We start from the raw sequence: 20041 nt of genomic DNA, 5'->3' as shown, positions 1-20041 counted from the left end.
ACCAGAAAGTCCAGTTACCTCTTGAAAAAGCACCTTTGGGACTGAGCCGTGGTGGCGCAGTGGTTAGAGTGCAGTACTGCAGGGCTACTTCTGCTGACTGTTGGCTGCCCGCAATTTGGCAGTTCAAATCTCAGTGGCTCAAGGGGGACTCAGCCTTCCATCCTTCCGAGGTCGGTAAAATGAGGGCCCAGATTAATGGGGGCAAGATGCTAACTCTGTAAACCGCTGAGAGAGGACTGTAAAAGCACTGTAAAGCGGTATATAAGTCTAAGTGCTATTGCTATTTAGGATAGTTTATTTAGAAAATTATTCTGGTAAGATATGCACAATTAAGTCTTTCTATTACCTTTTCTCAGGCCTATCTAGTTGGGGATATGATAATGGCAAAGACATTATTTTCATGGAGATACCACCAGCTGAGATAGTCACAAGAATTGGCACAGAAGAAATGCAAGGGAAATATTTGTCTAGTTGGGCATCTTTTGGGTCTGGCTCAAGCAGCACACAACATTTGTCCTCTCAAATTATTGCTATTTAAACTTGAAACTCAACCAGTGTTTTTTTTCTACCTCAATTCTTTATCGCTTCTTACACTAATGGGAGCTTATCTAATGGGAAGATGCCTGCTTTATTCAGTACCCATATTTCTACAAGCAAAACTTGTTTTATAATCTTCCTAAAATTAGGCATGGGTAGATAAGAAAAGGTAAGGAAAGGTCATCTCCTTCTTCCCCACATGCAAACACAGTAGCATAAGGTTGAAGTGAGCACATACTACAGGTTTCCTCATCCGAGTTATCCCCACAGTCGTTGTCATAGTCACATTGCCAGCGGCCTGGAACACAGCGGTTGTTCCTGCAGCGGAACTGGTAGGGCTCACAAGTCCGTTCATCTAAAAAAAATGAAGAATGTGCAATGTGGAGAGGTTAAAAAAAAAGGCGCAAGAAATGAACAGCATTGCTAAAGAAAATTGCAGTAAAAATCAAATTGCACATACTCCCACGGAGAATTTTCTAATCGTATAAGGAACAGTTTTGGACCACATTGTAACATTGGGAAAACTTTATCCTTTACTGTAGCACACAATGTGCAGCATGGAAAGTGTCCAGAAACAGATTAAAATTAGAAACTGGCTGCTGTTAGCAAAAGAGCCGAACCCCACAGCCTGCCACCAAAGGGTGTATCTACCTAAATTCTTGGGAACAAGGAAGTGCATGCAGCCTACCAGCCCCTATCCCTCCTAAATGGAGCCAGCCAGCCATGGTACAGCCAACTTACCACATTCCTCCTTGGGCTCATCTGAACCATCCCCACAATCATCCTCGCCATCACATTTCCAACGCGCTGGAATACATCGGCCAGAATCCTTGCACCGGAACTCATCCAGACCACATCTCATTTGTGCTACAGGAGTCAAAAGGATGAAAGAAATGAAAGGGCCCTCCAAAATGAGGCACAAGCAGACTGCTTTTAGAAAATTGCATGCATCAATAACACAACTCTCACGGCCCCATCACAGCCCGGTTTGGAGGAGGAGGAGGAGTTAGAACTGGGACCGCCCAACAGGGAAGGCACGTCTCCCTTGGGATGTTTGGAGATGCCAGGGGCTGAGGGCGATGCTGTCCTGGGCCCCTCAGGCATTGGAGTAGGTGGTCGACCAGATGGAGAACTGCCTGCCTGTACAGACACAGGAGAGGATTGGCTGCTGACTGGCACTTGTGCTGTTAGGCAACTGATCTCCTCTGATGAGGAACAGCTGACTACTCCATTCATCCAAGGGCAAGAAGAGTAGAGCATAGGCAAACCCAGAGAATGGCTTCAAGGCTACTTGGGAGGAGGTCGCCCCACCTGTCCTCACAAGGAACACCAGGAGGGGAGAGTAACTTAAGGAGAAGCCATGGGGAGTTAGTCTTGCCAGAAACAATTGTTTGCTTTGGCTTACACTCCCCCTGGCTTTTACTCTGCCTGTTGCTCTTTGCCTTGACTCGCTTGTAAGATTACTCTTGGCATTTTGTTTCGGATCTAGCCCTTCTCTTGTGGCCTGTGTTTGGCCTTTGCTCCACTCTGCCTTTGGAGCTGCTTCTTGAACTGAAGACTGCCCTCGTCTTGTGCCTGGACTCTGCCTTGTGGGTTGGACCTGGAACCCTGGACCTTGCCCTGTGAGTGTGTCCTATTCAGTGGGCTCTCTTTCTACTAACGGGGTTGTGTTTGTGAGACTGAGGATGGCTGCCTTCAGGAAAGCGTGAGGGTGGAGCCTTTCCCGGTTGTTTGAGGGCCATTGGTTGGAACATTTGTTGAGAGAAATAAAGAATTCTCTAGAGCAGGGGTCTCTAACTTTGGCAACTTTAAGACTTGTGGACTTCAACTCCCAGAATTCCTTGCTGTCTGAGGAATTCTGGGAGTTGAAGTCCACAAATCTTAAAGTTGCCAAGGTTGGAGACCCCTGCTTCTAGAGGTCTGCCTTGCCTTGATCATCTGAGTCATAATAATAGCCACCAAGGCACAGAAAGCTAGCTAGTCATTAGAGGTTTTCTTGTTTCAGAAATATTCAAGTAAAGAAAACTGGTTTTCAATAAGTCCACAAAGGCTAAGGCCATTAAACGGTTAGCTTTTCAGGTTTCAGGTTAGTGACTCAAATGGACAAAGGAAGACCAAAGCCAGCCACTGGGCATTCTTGGGGACCTAAGACATAATTCTCTCCTTCTTAAAGCCAGTTCCCATAGTATGCAAGGAGCCTTACTGCAGTTGGCAGGCTCATCGGATCCGTCCACGCAGTCATTGTCACGGTCACAAACCCAAACTCGTGGGATGCAGCGTTTGGTAATGGCACACTGGAACTGGTTTGGAGCACAAGTCACCTCCGCTGTAAAAAAAGAAAGTGGAGTCAGGAGATAAACTCCAGTTATAATGGGCGTTCCTTCAAATAAATGCCCACTCTATGCAATCAGACACTGACCCACAACATTATATATGCTGGCCATTGCTCCTCCACTGAAGAAAACCATACAGGTAGTCCTCGACTTACAATCACAACTGAGCCCAAAATTTATGTTAAGTGATGCATTTGTTAAGTGAGTTTTGCCCCATATTACAACCTTTCTTGCCACAGTTGTTAAGTGGATCACTGCAATTGTTAAGTTGGTAACTCGGTTGTTAAATGAATCTGGCTTCCACATTGACTTTGCTTGTCCAAAGGTCACAAAAGTGGATCCATGACTTTAGGTCATAAGTATGAACCAGCTGCCGAGCATCTCAATTTTGATCACACAATCATGGGGATGCTACAAAGGTTGTAACTGGGAAATACGGTCATAAGTCACTTTTTTCAGTGCTGGTGTAACTTTGAACGGTCACTAAATGAACTGTTGTAAGCCAAGGACCATCTCTGCGAGGTATTTAATTCCACATCTGTTCACTTTCTTCTTCTGAATGGAATTCAGTTTTCTAAGGATCGGGGCTTCCGCATCTCAAAAACGAAGCTTGATACTCACCCCGAACCTCAACCCCCCAGATTTATTTACAGTGCATCACGACGACAGATTGCAAAATTCCATTTTTTTTCTGTGTGCGATTTTACTAACATGGTGCAGAATTAGCAATGTACTGTAATTTGCCTTACAAACAGACTCCCCAGGATGTTTACCAAGATTATGCTAATCATGCAAGCACATCTGATCTCTTGACAAGCCTGGCATAGAGAAAAGGCAGGAAAAAGGACTCTGGTCGCTTTACTTACGGCAATCCTTCTCATCTTCTCCGTCACCACAGTTGTCCTGCCCGTTGCAACGGAAGATGCCTGGGATGCAACGGTTGGTGTTTGTGCATTTGAACTGGCTGGGCAGGCAGACATGGACTTCTGTCAAGAAAAAAGAGAGAAATGAATTGAGCTCTAAGGGAGAGTGCGTCAAAAGCTGATTTGGATTCTAACCCAGCATGCAATTTTCCTCACAGCTTGACAACAGAGACGGAAGGGGGGTGAGGGTGGGGAGTGGAAGCCTTGGGAGGGGGGGAAAGGCTGAGGAATCAAGCGAGCCAGCTGGGCCCTGGGAAAATTTCTCTCACTTCAAGGTCATGTTGTGGGAATTCTTCGAAGAGCATCGACTGTTTTCCAAACAAAGAAAGTGTTGAGTGGCGAACAATGGACAGAGGGAGGTCTCAAGGGGAACTTTACCTATGCAGCTGTCTGTGGAAACCCTCTCAGTAAAATTACACCATTGGTAAAATTATGTTCCAGGAGGTTTTTTTTCTCCTGCATATGCTAATGCAGAGGTCCCCAACCTATGGGCCACAGCGCATTACTGCGTATATTGCCTATTGGCCACCGGGCAGTGTGAATAGCTGGCTGGTGGGCGTGTATGTGCCCACGCACACAGTCCTGCTGGTGTGAGTATTGCTGCAACCATTATGGGTGCTCATGGCCCCACTGATGTGATCATTGCGGATGCTAGTGGCCATACTCGTGCAGGTACTCACACACAGCCCATTTGCACAAGGGTCACTGCGAGCGTTGCAGGCCCTCGCAGCCCCACTCACACAACGGGTGTTCATACATGCATATGCCTGCCCCTCACACAAAACCATCCTCTTCCCCCCCCCCCACTGCAGACCGCCAACCCAGAAAGGATGGGGAACTCTGTGCTAATGGGATAGTTGAGAGAGAGAAGGTTGACTGGTTACACCCTGTCAGGCATTCTCATAAGATTTATTTCCATGGCAGTCATTCTTGAAAGACTCCCGTGTACTTAGATTTCTTATCTTTACTCTGAAATTTCAGGGAAATGGAGAAGTAGGGAGGAAAGAGCAGTTCTGCTTAGGATCATTTTGCTTTCCGTGGTTTGCCATTCCTATTGCATAAAAGATTAAGGAAATCAAAAGGGGAAAGGGAAAGCAGAAGAGGAAAGGGGAAGGGAAGAGAAAAGAATGAGAAGGAAAGGTTTCACTTGGAGGGCTTTTAGCACAGCATGAGGATTCATAGGGACAGAGGCAATGTTTTTCTGATCTTCACACTAGGTTCTGTGAAATGGCTGTTTTAAAACCACCAGCACCACCACCAAGTGCTCCCCCATTTTTAGTCTTTTCTGAGTAAATAAGTGATAAATTTGGGGTGGCTTGCATTTTTTTTTATAGTTTTGAAGTTCTGCCTTTTAAAATAAGGGATTACATATTAACATGGCTGATTTGAAATTTCCCTCCCCCCCCCCCCGTGTGTGTGTGTGGGGGGGGGGGGAACTGAAACATCTTCTGTGAAATAATGTGAGGAAGGCTATGGATACGTACCACAGTTTGCTTCATCTGAGTTGTCCTGACAGTCGTTGTCCCCATCACAAATGAAGGCTGGGTTGGTGCAGATTCCTGTAGAGCACTGGAATTGCCCTGGGCGACACTTGAATTCAGCTGGAAAGAATAAGCGGAAAGAGAATGTGGTCCAGTGGTGGAATTCAATTTTTTGTACTACCGGTTCTGTGGGCGTAGCTTGGTGGGCGTGGTGTGGCTTGGTGGGCGTGGCAGGGGAAGGATACTGCAAAATCTCCACTCCCACCCCACTCTGGGACCAGCCAGAGGTGGCATTTGCCAGTTCTCTGAACTTCTCAAAATTTACGCTACCGGTTCTCCACCTGCTGGATTTCACCCCTGATGTGGTCCCTTGGGAGAAGCTCCTAAGGAGCAAAAGATCCCTGGCTCCAAGTTTGGACCAGGCAGCTGATTAAGGGGGAGACCTTTGATTAAAGACTCTGGAGCATCACCGTCCATCAGACTACACTGGACTAGGTAAGCAAAATGGTGTCTATGGACTGTGCAGCTCACAAAGGTTTAAAAAAATATTGGAGTGGTGGGGACCAACATTTATCTGGAAGAGTATTCATAGCTTCTGAACCTTGGGGAGAGGAAGTAAGTACCACAGCCATTTTTATGCAGGTAAATAGACAAGCTATTCAGTGGGAGTGCTCGTACATCTCATCAGTACATACACCAAGAGATCCAAGATGCCTCAAACTTCCCACATCTGGGCCAAGAGTGTCAACGATCTCTCACGATTTAAAACAGTTTGGGGTCTACTTTCTTTCTTTTAAGCCAACCAGCTAGTGACTCTGACAACCCTTTGTTACCAGGCATTTGGCTGCTCATTCTGTAAATGTTTTGAAATAGTTGACCGCTGGTAGCTATAGCTTTTAATTTTAAAATTAAAATTATATTTTAATTATCTCTGGAGGGCAGGGGGCAGCTTCGTTTTCCCCACCTCAGATTACTCCATTACTGCAAGGAACCTAATTTGTCAGCAAATAACTCAAATCAAATTCGGATAATTTTCGGTTGTGGGGTTTTACCTGCTAGGGATTAAGGTCTGTGCAAAACACATCCAAGTTACTTTTAGCAACAACCAGCTGCTACTCATTGCACAGCAAGAATTCTTCTTTGAAGGATTGCTGGCAAGTTTAATATATGTCTAGAGGAATCAGTTATGTCCTCCCTGAGGTGTATTTCCTTTAGGTTAGTACTCCCTGGATTCCATTCCTTAAGAGTTAAACAGCACAATAAGAGATTCCATGATGTCAATTTTAGCATTAGGCTTGGACATGCTTTACATTGGGGAACCAGCTTCAGGGAGCTTATGAAATCATGAAACACCCTTCAGATGTCAAACAAATGATCTTTGGCCAATGCCTCAAATTCAAAAGCACAGAGCTCTCATCCAGGAGGCTGATAACACAAAGAAGTACAGGTAGTCCTCAAGTTATGACCACAATGGAGCCCAACGTTTATGTAGCCGAGTTAAACATTCGTCAAGGGAGTTTGCCCCATTTTATGATCTTCCTACAGTTGTTAAGCGAATTGTTGCATTTGTTAAGTTAGCAACACACAGTCGTCGAGTTACTCTGGATACCCCATTGGCTTTGCTTGTCAGAAGGTTGCAGAAGGGGATCACATGACCCCCGTAAGTCAGTCATAAGTATGAGATAGTTGCTAAGCATCTGGATTTTGATCATGTGACCATAGGGATGCTGCAATGGTCGTAAGAGTGAAAAATGGTCATAAGACACTTCAGTGCCATCATAACTTTGAATGGTCAGTAATGGAACTGTTGTAATTCGAGGACTACCTGTATAATACTTTTCGATGGATCTATTTTAGTGCTACATAAATGGAACAAAGGATAGGAATTCTGAATGAAGGAGATGCTAATTTGAACCTGGAGCTGTTTAAGTATGCTGATCCAAAGGCGTGTCAGCTGATCTTTAAAAGTATGCAGATTGGGTCTTGTTAAAATTTGGATGGGGACTACTAAAAAATATCAGGCCTGTAGGCCAGAGGTTTATATACATATACATATACACATACGCATACACACACACACACACACACACACACACATATATATATATATCTCATATCTCATATATATATATATATATATATATCTCAAATCTCATATCATATATATATATATATATATATATATATATATATATATATATATATATAATATATATATATATATATATATATATATATATATATATATATATATATATATATATATATTAGACTTTACAACCCCCGGTATGCCCAAATATGGGAGGAAGATCACTACTTCCATTCCAGAATATATATATATATTCTGGAAGAAGGCAAAGACAAATTGTTTCTGAGCTGTGACCAAAGTCTTAGATACGGCCACCAAGTCAACAGAAATAGAGCTTAATTCAAAGGAGTTTTACGGTTCTAAAGTAACCAAAGTGCCTATCAGGTCCAAACGCCGGATACAAATTTTACTCACTTCAATGCTTCAAAATTATTACCTAGGCCCTTTCGCTGTTTTCAGCCAGGATTATCATCTATCTAAATCTACGACAAGGGTCTCTCCCGCCTAAGTCTCCTCCCAAAAGTAGACTTACGGCAATCCTCCGGCTCATCCGAACGATCCCCACAATCGTCCTCGGTGTCACATTTCCACCAGAAAGGGATGCATTTGTCATTCTTGCACACAAACTGGCAGGGAGAAAAGGTAATGATGCTGAAATAATGGCTGAGTAATGGTCAGAGGAACATAAGCCATCACCACAAGACAAACTCCAGCCAGTGACTTCGGCTATGTTAGAGCTTAGAAACAGCCTCCAAAAAAATGCCTATTAGAAGCTGTGATAGGAACTCAAATTCTAATCATCCCATACAATAATTCATGGCTCTTCCTGAATTAAACAAAACCAAACCAAATAAAAATGCCTTGTTTTTATTTTTGGAAGTCAGTGAAAAGGGATTATTTTCTCCAACTGAAGATCAATGGAATGAATACGCTGGTTGGAAGTTCTATGGATCCAACAGACCCTCATATTTGAATGAAGACTTCCCTTTTATTGGCTTGGAAGTCTTCCTAAGATGTAACAGCAAAAAAGGGCAATTTGATGCTTAAAACTATCCTAACCACAATCCTCTTTGGCATCTCATATAGCCTGCTGAAATGATGCTGCTGAAAATTGGTGGCGCATCTAAAATACAAAACCTCCCATTCTAACCTCAAAAAACCACCATTCCAGATATCCAGACCGCACTGTGGTATCTTTGGATAATCCTTGGTTTCTAGCTCACCAATTTTTTATCCCTCCTTTTACCAAAACTTTGCGTTCCCAGTGCTGAAGCGTATTAAGAATCCCTTGAGAAAGCAGTGCATGAAGGGTATTAACATAGAGTAAGGGTGAAAAAAACGTAATTTATCAGCATCTCTTTTATGATGACCAGAACATAGAAGGCAAAAAAGAAAGGGGGGGGGGAGCAGATCTTTTGCATCTTTGGATTTTGAAAGGATATCACAGTAAAATAAACAAATCCTTAAGCCTTGTAAATACTCATCCTTCTCCCCCCCCCCTGCCAAAAAAAAGATGTGGACTTCTCTACTTAATAATGTGGCCCTCAAGATCAGGGGTGTCAAACTCGCAGTGTCACATTGTCATTATTTGACTCCCCCCCCCACTTTGCTAAAACAGGGGTGGCCAGCGTGTGATGCATGCGGCCCAAGGGCCCTGAGTTTGACACCCCTGCTCAAGATGATGCCACCTTTGAGCAGATGGAAGTTGCATTCCTGACAAAGAGGATTTATAAATAATGGAGCAATGTTTGGGTGTCCCAGCTGGTTACCTGACTAGCAGTGCAATTGGAGATGCAGGTTTTACCATCACCACCCAGATAGAAGTTGGTAGGGCATGCACACTTGAAGGTCCCTCCTGGTGACAGCAGGCACAGGTTGCTGCAGCCACCATTGTTGATTTTACAAGGATGGTTAGGAACTGAGGAAGGATAAGATAATGATAAGTTAGTTACTAAATAGTTAATAGCCGCTTGTGGTGATGCGACCTTTGCCAAAGACATCTGATCCCTGTTCTACTGCACAAAGATATCACAATATCCTTCACCATGTATAAGGAGAACATCACTCCCCAAACTTCTCTTGTATGCACAAACATACTCACCCACTAAAAGCAAATGAATGCAAAATTCAATTTGCATGTGAGAGAAAGGAATGAAATCTATTTGAAGGAAAATAAAAAGAAACATGTCCTGATCAACAATGTTCCTAGGGATTTTTCCTCCATCACCAAAGTGGCTGCCAGTTGGTTTACTGTGCTTGGACCTCCAGTATAGCATTAACACTTATATACCGCTTCATAGTGCTTTACAGCCCTCTCTAAGTGGTTTACAGAATCAACATATTGCCCCCAACAACCTGGGTCCTCATTTTACCAACCATGGAAGGATGGAAGGCTGAGTCAACCTCGAGCTGGTCCGAATTGAACTGGTGTAGTGCATTCTAACCACTGTGCCCCCAGGGCTCATTAAAACAGTATCAACTGCCAGGACTTGGCAGTTGTAGGACTCAAGTAACAGCTCTGCTCCTTGTTTTTACCACCAACAACCTGTCCTCCCATCTCTGCCCTTCCATCTCTTGAGGGACATATCCTCATTTTATTGTTCCTAACACTGCTCCACGTTATGGTAACTGAGACCGATCCCTATGCATAATCCCTTGCATCCTCCTTTCAGCACCTTACAGAGAGCACTTACCATCTGGCTGCCTGTAAGAATGGTAGATGTGGATATCCATGGGCCGATGCAGAGTGCTGATCAGCACAGACTTATTGGCCCCCGTGGTTTTGTGGGCTCGGTTGATGGATTTGGTCTCCCAGTCAGTCCAATAAATGTAATCTTCAAAGAGGGTTAAGGCAAAGATGTGGGGGATATCTTGGTTCAGCACTACAGTGGGAGAAGAAAGAGCAATTTTCACTTAGTGGCAAGGATAGTATCTGCTCAGTACTATGGCAAAATATTCACAGCTAAGAATGACAACTATCCCCAATGCCCCTCCTCTACTGAACAATATGCTCCTCGCTACCCAAAAGATTATCTTCTTTATTTTAGAAAGCATCAAAAAAACATTTATTCTATTAGGCCTTGGGGGCTAACATAGTACAACTTGTTCCCTAGAGCAACAGAAGTTATCTTTGGCTTGGTTGAATGGATTAGTGCTGTAACTTTTTAATGAATTATGGTTGCTTTTCATTTCCCCGTATTGCTGAATGTTTTTAACCTAATTTATGATGGTTGGAATGTACATTACTCGGAGCTGGGTTTGATTTGAGTAGCTTATGAGCCCAATATGTTTATTTATCTATACTGTATATATTCATGGATAAGACCATCTGCGAATAAGCTGACCCTCGAATTTTTAACCAAAATACCATGAAAAATGCATCACCAGCGCATTAAGCCAGATTTAGTTTTTATAATTGGCTTATTTACAAGTATATATGGCAGCCACTTATGACAGGTGGGGTTAAACTGAAATGCATATTTTCTTTTTGTTAGTCTAATGAAAAATAGGAATAAAAAACAGAAAAGAATGTGATGGCAATAGGAGAATTTTAAGCATTCGATTTCATTTTTCCTAACTCCTCATACTTGCTAGTTGCAATCTTTTAACTCCTTGTATTAGCCCTTGGGATGATATTATGCATTTGTATCATTCAGAGTAGTGGTTCTTGGAATTAAAGATAGTAGTACTGTAACAGTGAGGAGCCAGGTAAAATATCTATACATGCTGCACATACTGATCTCAAAATCAGCTTCCAATTTGGAAAATAGCAATAGTAATAGCACCTAGACTTATGCTTTACAGCCTTCTCCAAGCGGTTTACAGAGCCAGCATGTTCTCCCCCCACCCCCCAACAATCTGGGTCTTCATTTTATTGACCTTGGAAGTAGGGAAGGCTGAGTCAACCTTGAGCTGGTCAGAAGCAAAGTGCATTCCAATCACTGCACACCACGGCAGGGAAAACGGAAGGCCTATGCTTTATTCCATCTTTTGCCAATGATTTCCCAAAAAAAAGTCTGGACTCAATTTTAAAGCTTTGATTCATTCTCAACTATGAAGAAAACCAACCCTACATCTTTGTTCTAACATGCTAATTTATAAGTGGAAAGAAACTGCAGTTCAGCTCTGGCTGGCACATCCATTCTCATGATGATTGCCACACAGTTTGCTGCTTCCATTTTCTACATTTGGCAGATCCAAAGGTCATTACAGTGAGGAAAAACAGATATCAAAATATAACATGGGACAATCAATCCACACAACAACTGTGTTTCACCATGTGCCTAAGATGATAAAGAGCTGGCATTCAAATGCCACTGCATATGCATAGGGGGCAACTCTTCCCAGTCCCAATTTTTACTTCCAAAAAAGATAGAAAAATCATGATGATTACAGCACTTATTCCTCTTTATGGAAACTGTTCCACATACTTTAATCTTACAACAAATGAAATCTGACAGGATATATGAGGACACATGCAACTCCCCCCCCCCAACTTTTAAATAGGCAGAGCCCAGAAATATGGTTCTGCTGTATTTATTCTCTGCGTGTAATGAGTTTTATTATTGATGCTGTCATTTTTAATCTACTTTGTTGAACGTGTATTCTGAACGGTGATATGTGGGCTGCTGTTGTTATTTGTCTCTCTTAGAAGGTCCACTTGTTTTGCATTGTGTTTGCTGCAGTACTTGTAGCAAATCTGTCAATGCACAGGGCAACAGGGAGTTTTAATTTTCAACCAGCTTGTTACAGAAGCCAATGATGATTTGTCCTAAGACAGGGCTGTCAAACTCATGAGCCACTGGCCAGATGTGCCATGTGCTGGCCACGCCAACACCATTTAGCAAAAGGGGGGGAAGTCCCGATATGTCACGTGACGCTGCCGTCACAACATGAGTTTGACACTCCTGCCATAAGAGAAATTGACTTGCTCAAAATCATCCTGGTGATTTCTGTACCCAAAGGAAAACTAGAACCTAGGTTTCTGCATTCCTCATCCGGCACTAAATCATAGTGGCTCTCAAAATGTGATATATAAGTTATTGTAATAATAAAAAAATGTCAACAGCATAGAGTGACAGAGGCCTGAAAAGTAACAGGCAACAAACCAAGGAACTCTGCAACATGCTATGGAGAAGAAAGGGGAAAATATTTGTCACAGACAATAAAGGGGAGGGAGAGGTTCTAAAAACAGACTCTAAAATTAAGCATAGCTGACAAAAAAAACCCCAACATTTTTCAAATAGAGAGAAATTGGAGGTCATGGGAGGAATATACATCCCATCAGATCTTCTGTGCCAGAGCCTTCGTCTGGCTTCTTTATTCAATCTCTCTGCATCTGAATGTGAGTTTACAATTCACTCACCAATGTGGCGGTTAGAACCATCCAAGCTAGCAAATTCTATGTAGTCCTCTCGAGCATCGGCCCAGTAGATGCGGCTGTTAATGTAGTCCAGGGTGAGGCCATTGGGCCATGTGATCTTAGTCTCCACAATGACACTCCGGTTGGTACCATCCATGCCTATCTTGCCAATCAGGGAATGGTCACCCCAGTCAGTCCAGTATAAATATCTGGAAGGGAGCAAACAGAGGGGGGAAATTATGGCACAAACATAGGACTATCACTGTGATCACCCGGGTTTATTTTTCCCAGCCTACCATTTTTCTGCAAATACCCTGTTTCCCTAAAAATAAGACCTCCCCAGATAATAAGCCTCGTCGGGCTTTTGAGCGCATGCGCTGAAATAAGCCCTCCCCCAAAAATAAACCCTCCCCAAAAATATTGCAACACAGCAGCAGCCATGAGGTGACCACGCTCACTGCCTCCTGCACCTAAAAAATAATAAGACCTCCCCGAAAATGCCAAGCACTTATCTCGGGGGTCAAAAGAAAATAAGACTGTGTCTTATTTTCTGGGAAACATGGTATTCGGTCTACTTTTTTTTGAGGGGGGGGGGAATCAAGCATTGATCCATTGGTTGTGACCAACTAGCTTTTTGCCTGAGCTTGACATGACCTGAGAAAGTGAGTGACTGGCCCAAAATCATCCAGCTGGCTTTCATGCCTAAGGTGGAGCTAGAATTTGTAATTCTAGCCTGGTGCCTTAAACTCTAGAGCAGGGGCTGTCAAACTCACAGTCCGTGGGCCAGATGCGTCATGCGCTGGCCACGCCCATGCCCAGTTTAATGAAGGGGGGGAAATCATAATGATGCAAGTTTGACACCCTTGCACTAGAGCAAACTGATTCCCTATCTTGTTAAAATCTTACATTCACAATGGTACAATACAGGTAGTCCTCATCTTACAACAGTTCATTTAGTGAATGTTCAAAGGCACTGAAAATGACTTACGACCATTTTTCACACTTATGGCCATTGCAGTATCCCCATGGCCATGTGATCAAAATTCGGCAACTGAGTCACATTCATGACAGTCGAAGTGTCCCAGGGCCATGTGATCCCCTTGGGTGACCTTCTTACAGGCAGAGTCAATGGGGAAGCCAGATTCCCTTAACAACTGTGTTATTAACTTAACAACTACAGTGATTCACTTAACAACTGTGGCAGGAGAGGTCATAAAATAGGGGCAAAATTCACTTAATAAATGTTTAACTTACTTAGTAACAAAAATGTTGGACTCATAAGTTGAGGACTATCTGTATTATAAAAATGGACACGGTACCAATAACGGGCCACCAATTCATTGCATTAGAGAAGTGAGAGAAGTTTCCCTATCCAATATAACAAGATATGAAAAAAGATCCTATCCCTCCCCTCCAAGAAGCTTTACACATTGGGAAACATTATTCCTGTTCTATGAAGCCAAAGCCCACAATCCCCACTGCAGAAGCAGGTGTAAAATCCAGCAGGTTCTGGGGAACCGATAGTGGAAATTTTGAGTAGTTTGGAGAACCGGCAAATGCCACTTTTGGCTGGCCCCAGAGTGGGGTGGGAATGGAGATTTTGCAGTATCCTTCCCCTGCCATGCCCACCAAACCACACCACTCCCACAGAACCGGTAGCGAAAAAAATTGAATATCACCACTGTGCAGAACAGTTATCAAAAACTGTAGGCAATTCATTCATCCAATTATCCTATATCTAAAGGGCTCTTGCAGAAGGGAGATGTCTGCAGATCTTCAAGCAGATCTTCAAGTTTTCCAGTTTAGGCAACTATTTTGGCTTTAGCTTTATTCCAGAAGACAGACAATTGTTTATGGACATTTTTGTGTTTAGCACAATCATACTGTAATAGTTCGTTGTTTTATCTTAGGTTTTAAAATATACAGCATTTTCTATTGAGATTAATATCACTGATTTTATACTAAAATTGTTTATAGATTCATCTAGAATTAGGCTTATTTTCTGTTGAGTGATGCTAAGCACTGAGTTTAAGAAACTAATTCAATATAGTTTTATCCCTCAACTTCTTTGGTACAAGCTTTAGCTCACAATTTAAACAGACAAAACACTGAAGTGTAGTATAATACCCCAATTTAAACAGATACCCTTTAGAAAATGGGAATTTTCTTCTGGGCTTGTAGCAATACATTCCTAAAATTCCTCAGATGAGTGTTACTCCTTGAGGATATCCAAAATTAAGGCTGGATTAAAAAACCAGCTGTGTTACATTTTTGCCCCCAGTATTAATACTTCATTGAAATTTTTATGCTAACCTGATTTCACAATAATATCCTCTGATTATTGTATAAGCCCCTTATCACTTAAGCAGAACCTGACTGACTTTTAAAAGGTGTATATAGGTCAAGAAACGGCCTATTCCCAGAATGTTCTACTCTGGTTCAGTAACTAAAGTTTAAGTCTTCTGCTATATGGTTTTAGTGACTAAATTAATTAGTTAACTGTAAACGAATGAAACATTACATAATTCATGCACTGGGGGTGTCAGGGATGAATAAAGCATGGGTAAAGAAAGGTGCCACCCAGACTAAGGAAATGAATCCTAATATATTTGGGAAACTTACCCATTCTGTACATCCACCACTAATGCTCGAGGCTCCCGGAGTCCTGAGTTCACCAACACAGTGCGGTAAGCCCCGTTGAGTTTTGACACTTCAATAGTATCCCTTCCCTTGTCACACCAGTACAGGTTTCCACCCACCCAGTCCACAGCCAGTCCATCGGGATTGCTTAGCCCAGTGCGGTGTAGAACCTGGAAGTGTAGAGGAGAAGACAACAACAATTTGGATATTAAAGAAATCCAAAAAGGAGGAACTGTAATGGCCTGCCAGCAGAGCTGGCAGCAGAGTCGGACAGTGAAGAGGTTGCGGGGAGCATGGGCCAGTCCTGGAGGCTGGGGAAGGATCGGTCGAGGGCTCTGTGTGGGAGGCAGAGATGGGGCCAAGGCCATCTAGCAGTAATCAGGGGCCTGTGGAGCTAGACAACAGTGAGGCAGAGAAACAGCTAGAGCCTGTTCCCAGTGTGCGCATGTGCAGAGCTGCCAGAAGAAACTCAGAAATCAGGGTAGACTTGGGAGTAAACTCACAGGAGGAAGGTGATTGGCCCCTCCCAGAGGAAATAAAAGAGGGGCAAAAGGGTAGTGGGCTTTTGCAGGAAACAATACATTTGTTCGGTTGTTAGATTCATTTCAGGTGTGAGAAGATCTGTCTGTGAATCTCAGAGACTCTGTGCCCAGTCTTTCCTTGCACATCACCTCATTTGGAAAATATTTGTATGGCCGCTTTCCAAGATAGATAAGGTCTGTAGTCATACATATTCCTTTGAAAGACTGTTTGCCAGGCCTTGCTGAATGTGAATGAGAGGAATTCACAATCGTTTAATAAAAAGGGTTTTGTCGGGACCAGGACTCTGCCTCGTGCTTTTTGGGGAAGCCTAGGTCAGAACAGGAACTGGGACCTCTCTCCTATGAGGGACCAGCCGTGTTTGCCTTAGAATGGGAAAGGATAAGAGTTTCTTGAGTCTCAAATGGAAAACTAGAAGAGCTGATCGTCCCCTTTCAGAAAGGAGCACCGGCTTCAGCTAAAAGGCAAACAGGCCAAATGGACGAGGAAACACACCTGTACATTGCTGCCATTGATGTTCATGCGGCGGATCATACTGCCCTGTGTGGTGACATCAGTCCAGTAGATCATTTGTTCCCGGTAGTCAAAGTCCAAAGCTACAGCGTTGTTCAGCCCCTAAATCCATCAAGGAAAAATACCCCATAAACAAACATTCTTACATGTGGCCATTCCAGAATCTGTTCAGGTGTTATATTTGGCTCTCACCCCCCCCCCCCACACACATTACCTGTTTAAGCAATGTATAGTTGGAGCCATCCAGACTAAGCTTTCTTAGGTAGTACCGATTCGCAAAAATCAAGAAAGGTTCATCATCTGTTAAAGGAATCAAAGTTCAGAGGATCACTAAATGCTACGCACTCCCAGTGCTCCTCTAATTTCCTCATTTGTCACCTTCCTATCACTTGAAAATTGAATCTGCTATGTCGGTGCAGAAAGATACTTCAATCTCTCCCATTATTCAGGAGATACAACATTTAAGATCTTTAAAGAGACAAGAGGGGATTTAAAAAGTTTATTTACAGCAGAGGTGTCAAACTTGATTTCATTGAGGGCCGTCGCATCAGGGTTGTGTTTCAACTGCAGGGGCCGGGGTGGGCATAGCCAGCTCAATATCACTCATGTTGGGGGACGCCTTTGGTGGCCCGAGTGCTCTGCCAGGGAAAATGGGCTCCTGAGCTCCGTTTGTGGCTACCCCGGCCTCCTGTAACCCTCTGCCAGTGAAAACGGCTCAATTTTCACTGGAAGAGGGTTGCAGGAGGCCTGGGCAGCCGAAAACGGAGCTCGGGAGCCCGTTTTTGCTGGCAGAAGCACCGCAGGCAGGTTTTTCACTGCCTCTATGGCAGTCTGGATGTAAGCTGGATCTAAGTACTCTGGGGGCCAGATCCGGGCCCCAGGCCTTGAGTTTGACACCCTTGATTTACGGGAAGCAGGGAACTATGATATGCAATACAACTTGTGGCTGGTAGCTTAGTGACTATTCAAAGTTACAATGTTCCTTCCCTTGGCTACTTGGGATTTGGATTCAAAGTTCTGACAGCTGCTCTACCACCCAGAGCTACGTAATTATGTTTTGGGTGCTCAGTAATTGGCCCGTATTTATAGCCATGTTCATGTGGCTTGGATTTACAATGTTGTTGTTTTTTTGCCTAAAATTGGAATTTACTTATGGTTTCTGGTTTATATGACCATAACCTCAAGTTTAGTTGTGGCTGTAAGTCGAAGTCTACCTGTACGGGCATGTGAAGATGACAACTGCTATATTTGTAACTTCTGCAAAGAAGATTGGAAGTTGCTCTTCCAAATATCTTTTTCTTGTTTTTTTAAATTGTTCTTCACTTTTTCTTTTACCCCTTTATCATCTTAGCTCAGTGGCTAAGACACTGAGATTGTTGATCAGAAAGGTTGGCAGTTCAGCGGTTCGGATCCCTAGAGCCGCATAGCAGAGTGAGCTCCCGTTACTTGTCCCAACTTCTGCCAACCGAGCAGTTTGAAAGCACGTAAAAATGCAAGTAGAAAAATAGGGACCACTTTGGTGGGAAGGTAACAGCAACCCATGCCCCTTTGGTGTTTAGTCAAACTGGTCACATGACTACAGAGATGTCTTTGGACAGTGCTGGCTCTTCAGCTTTGAAACGGAGATGAGCACCGCCCCCTAGAGTCAGGATCGAGTAGCATATAAGTGCAAGGGGAACCTTTACTTTTAATCTTTTTAAAAATTTCTTCTTCATTGTTTCTATGTTTTTAAAAATCTTTGTAAAGTTTTCTTTTAATATAAATTATTTTAAAAAAATAAAAATAAAAAGAAGCAGGACTGACAATTCTCTGAACCAGACACAAAGAGAAGCTATGGACTCAGACTGAGAAAAGAGTAGAACAACATTGTTCAGTGTCTCACATTTAAAGCTGGAATTTCTAGGAAAAAAGAAATGCAGGTAAGAGGAAGGAAGAGTTTGTGCTTTGAGATAAATAATTATTTTTGCAGAAAGAGCTCTTTATGTTCTGACCAGGTTTGTCTTAAATTGTTTCTTTTTTTGTGCGTGCTGCTGAGTCAAGTCTAATGTCCCAATTTACAAATTAGAAAAAATCGATTGTGTATCCTTGGTCTTGCATTACAATTCATCAGGCTGACTAGGAACGGTAATTTTTTTTATAGTGCTTTGGTAGTCTGTATCTTTAATTGCAGTATCTTCCATATTGCAGGGGGAGGAGTGTTTATTTAGAGTGGCCCAGCATAAGCTTGTCATCTGCCTGGAGCGTTTCTTTTTTTTAAATTATGGATTTTCTGTTTAGCTGCTGATCCAAGAACTCACCTAACTCCTTTTCTACAATGTTGCATATATAAAATTTAAGGTTTTAAATTAAATGGCAGTTTTATATTTATCTCTTTTTTTAAAGCAAAAAAAAAAAAAAAGTATATCAGTAGTAAAGTTGGGAAATTTCCCAAGCAGGGAATCTAGGGGAAAGAGCCAAAAGGATTAGCATTATTGAAATTATTTCAACTTTTGATACAAAGAAAGGATACCAGGTGAGGTGTCCCCTGAAAGATACTGAGTGACAGCAGGAATTATGAAGTTACTAACTCAGCAGGTGGTGGGCTTTGAGTGTTAAACCCAGATGGTTTCTCAGATAAACACAGCCCATGCTACCTATATAAATACAATAGTGGCATTCACCAGTTTTTTTCATTAGAAATCTTTTGAAGTAGAAACAGTAGTTCCAAATTTGACATGCATTGTTCTGGCTCACTAGAATGACGGGTAGTCGTTGACTTATGATCACAATTGAGTCCAAAATTTCTGTTGCTAAGTGGGACATTTGTTAAGTGAGTTTTGCCCCACTTTACGTCCTTTCTTGGCACAGTTGTTAAGGGAATCACCGGAGTTGTTAAGTTAGTAATACGGTTGTTACGTGAAACTGGCTTTCCCATTCACTCTGCTTGTCAAAAGGTCGCAAAAGGTGATCATGTGATCTCAGGGCATGGCAACCTTCATAAATACGAGTCAGTTGCCAAGTTTGAATTCTGATCATGTGACCGTGGGGATGCTGCAATGGTTGCAAGTGAAAAACGGTCATAAGTCACTTTTATGACTTATGGGAATCGTTGCAGTTGTTCAGTTAATAAGATGGTTGTTAAATGAATCTGGCTTCCCCCATTGACATTAGTTGTCAGAAGTTCCCAAAAGGTGATCATATTCCCCAGGGCAGTGCAACCGTCCTATAAAATATGATTGAGTTGAGAAGCGTCTTAATTTTGATCACATGGCTATGAGGATGTTGTAACGGTCGTAAGTATGAAAAATGGTCATAAGTCACTTTGTTTCATGCCATTGTAATTTTGAATACTCACTAAATGAGCTGTTGTAAATTGAGGACTACCTGCATTCTGAAGCGCTTTGGATTATTTCAGAAGTATTCCGAGCCCCGAATACCTCTACTTTGGCTGAACCATAGGACTAATTCCAATGAGGTCAGAAACTACCTAAAAGGCACTCTTTCCATTTGTTGTATCTTATTCAAGTCTTGGCCCATCAAAACAGATTTTGCCAAATGCTAAATCTGTGACTCACGCCCAGTGGTGGAATTCAATTTTTTTTAATACCGGTTTTTGGTGGACGTGGCAGGGGAAGGAAACTGCA

At 42.7% G+C, this 20041-nt stretch overlaps 1 protein-coding gene across 3 annotated transcripts in view; it reads right to left on the bottom strand.

Annotated features, from left to right (window-relative positions):
- The window catches only part of LRP1 (LDL receptor related protein 1), a 337681-nt gene that overhangs the window by 27283 nt on the left and 290357 nt on the right, over positions 1-20041 (bottom strand). For all 3 annotated transcript variants that reach the window (XM_032212335.1, XM_032212336.1, XM_032212337.1), the window contains 12 exons: positions 16633-16718; positions 16401-16520; positions 15348-15535; positions 12729-12934; positions 10057-10245; positions 9133-9281; positions 7896-7989; positions 5278-5394; positions 3737-3856; positions 2741-2863; positions 1279-1404; positions 776-892 (listed from right to left, as the gene is read on the bottom strand). In XM_032212335.1, the coding sequence (XP_032068226.1) occupies positions 776-892; positions 1279-1404; positions 2741-2863; positions 3737-3856; positions 5278-5394; positions 7896-7989; positions 9133-9281; positions 10057-10245; positions 12729-12934; positions 15348-15535; positions 16401-16520; positions 16633-16718 (1635 nt within the window). The remainder of the gene's footprint in view (positions 1-775; positions 893-1278; positions 1405-2740; positions 2864-3736; positions 3857-5277; positions 5395-7895; positions 7990-9132; positions 9282-10056; positions 10246-12728; positions 12935-15347; positions 15536-16400; positions 16521-16632; positions 16719-20041) is intronic.

Source organism: Thamnophis elegans, chromosome 2, assembly GCF_009769535.1.
Source record: "Thamnophis elegans isolate rThaEle1 chromosome 2, rThaEle1.pri, whole genome shotgun sequence".
NCBI classification, from domain to species: domain Eukaryota; kingdom Metazoa; phylum Chordata; class Lepidosauria; order Squamata; family Colubridae; genus Thamnophis; species Thamnophis elegans.
This window is presented reverse-complemented; position numbering and strand designations above follow the sequence as displayed.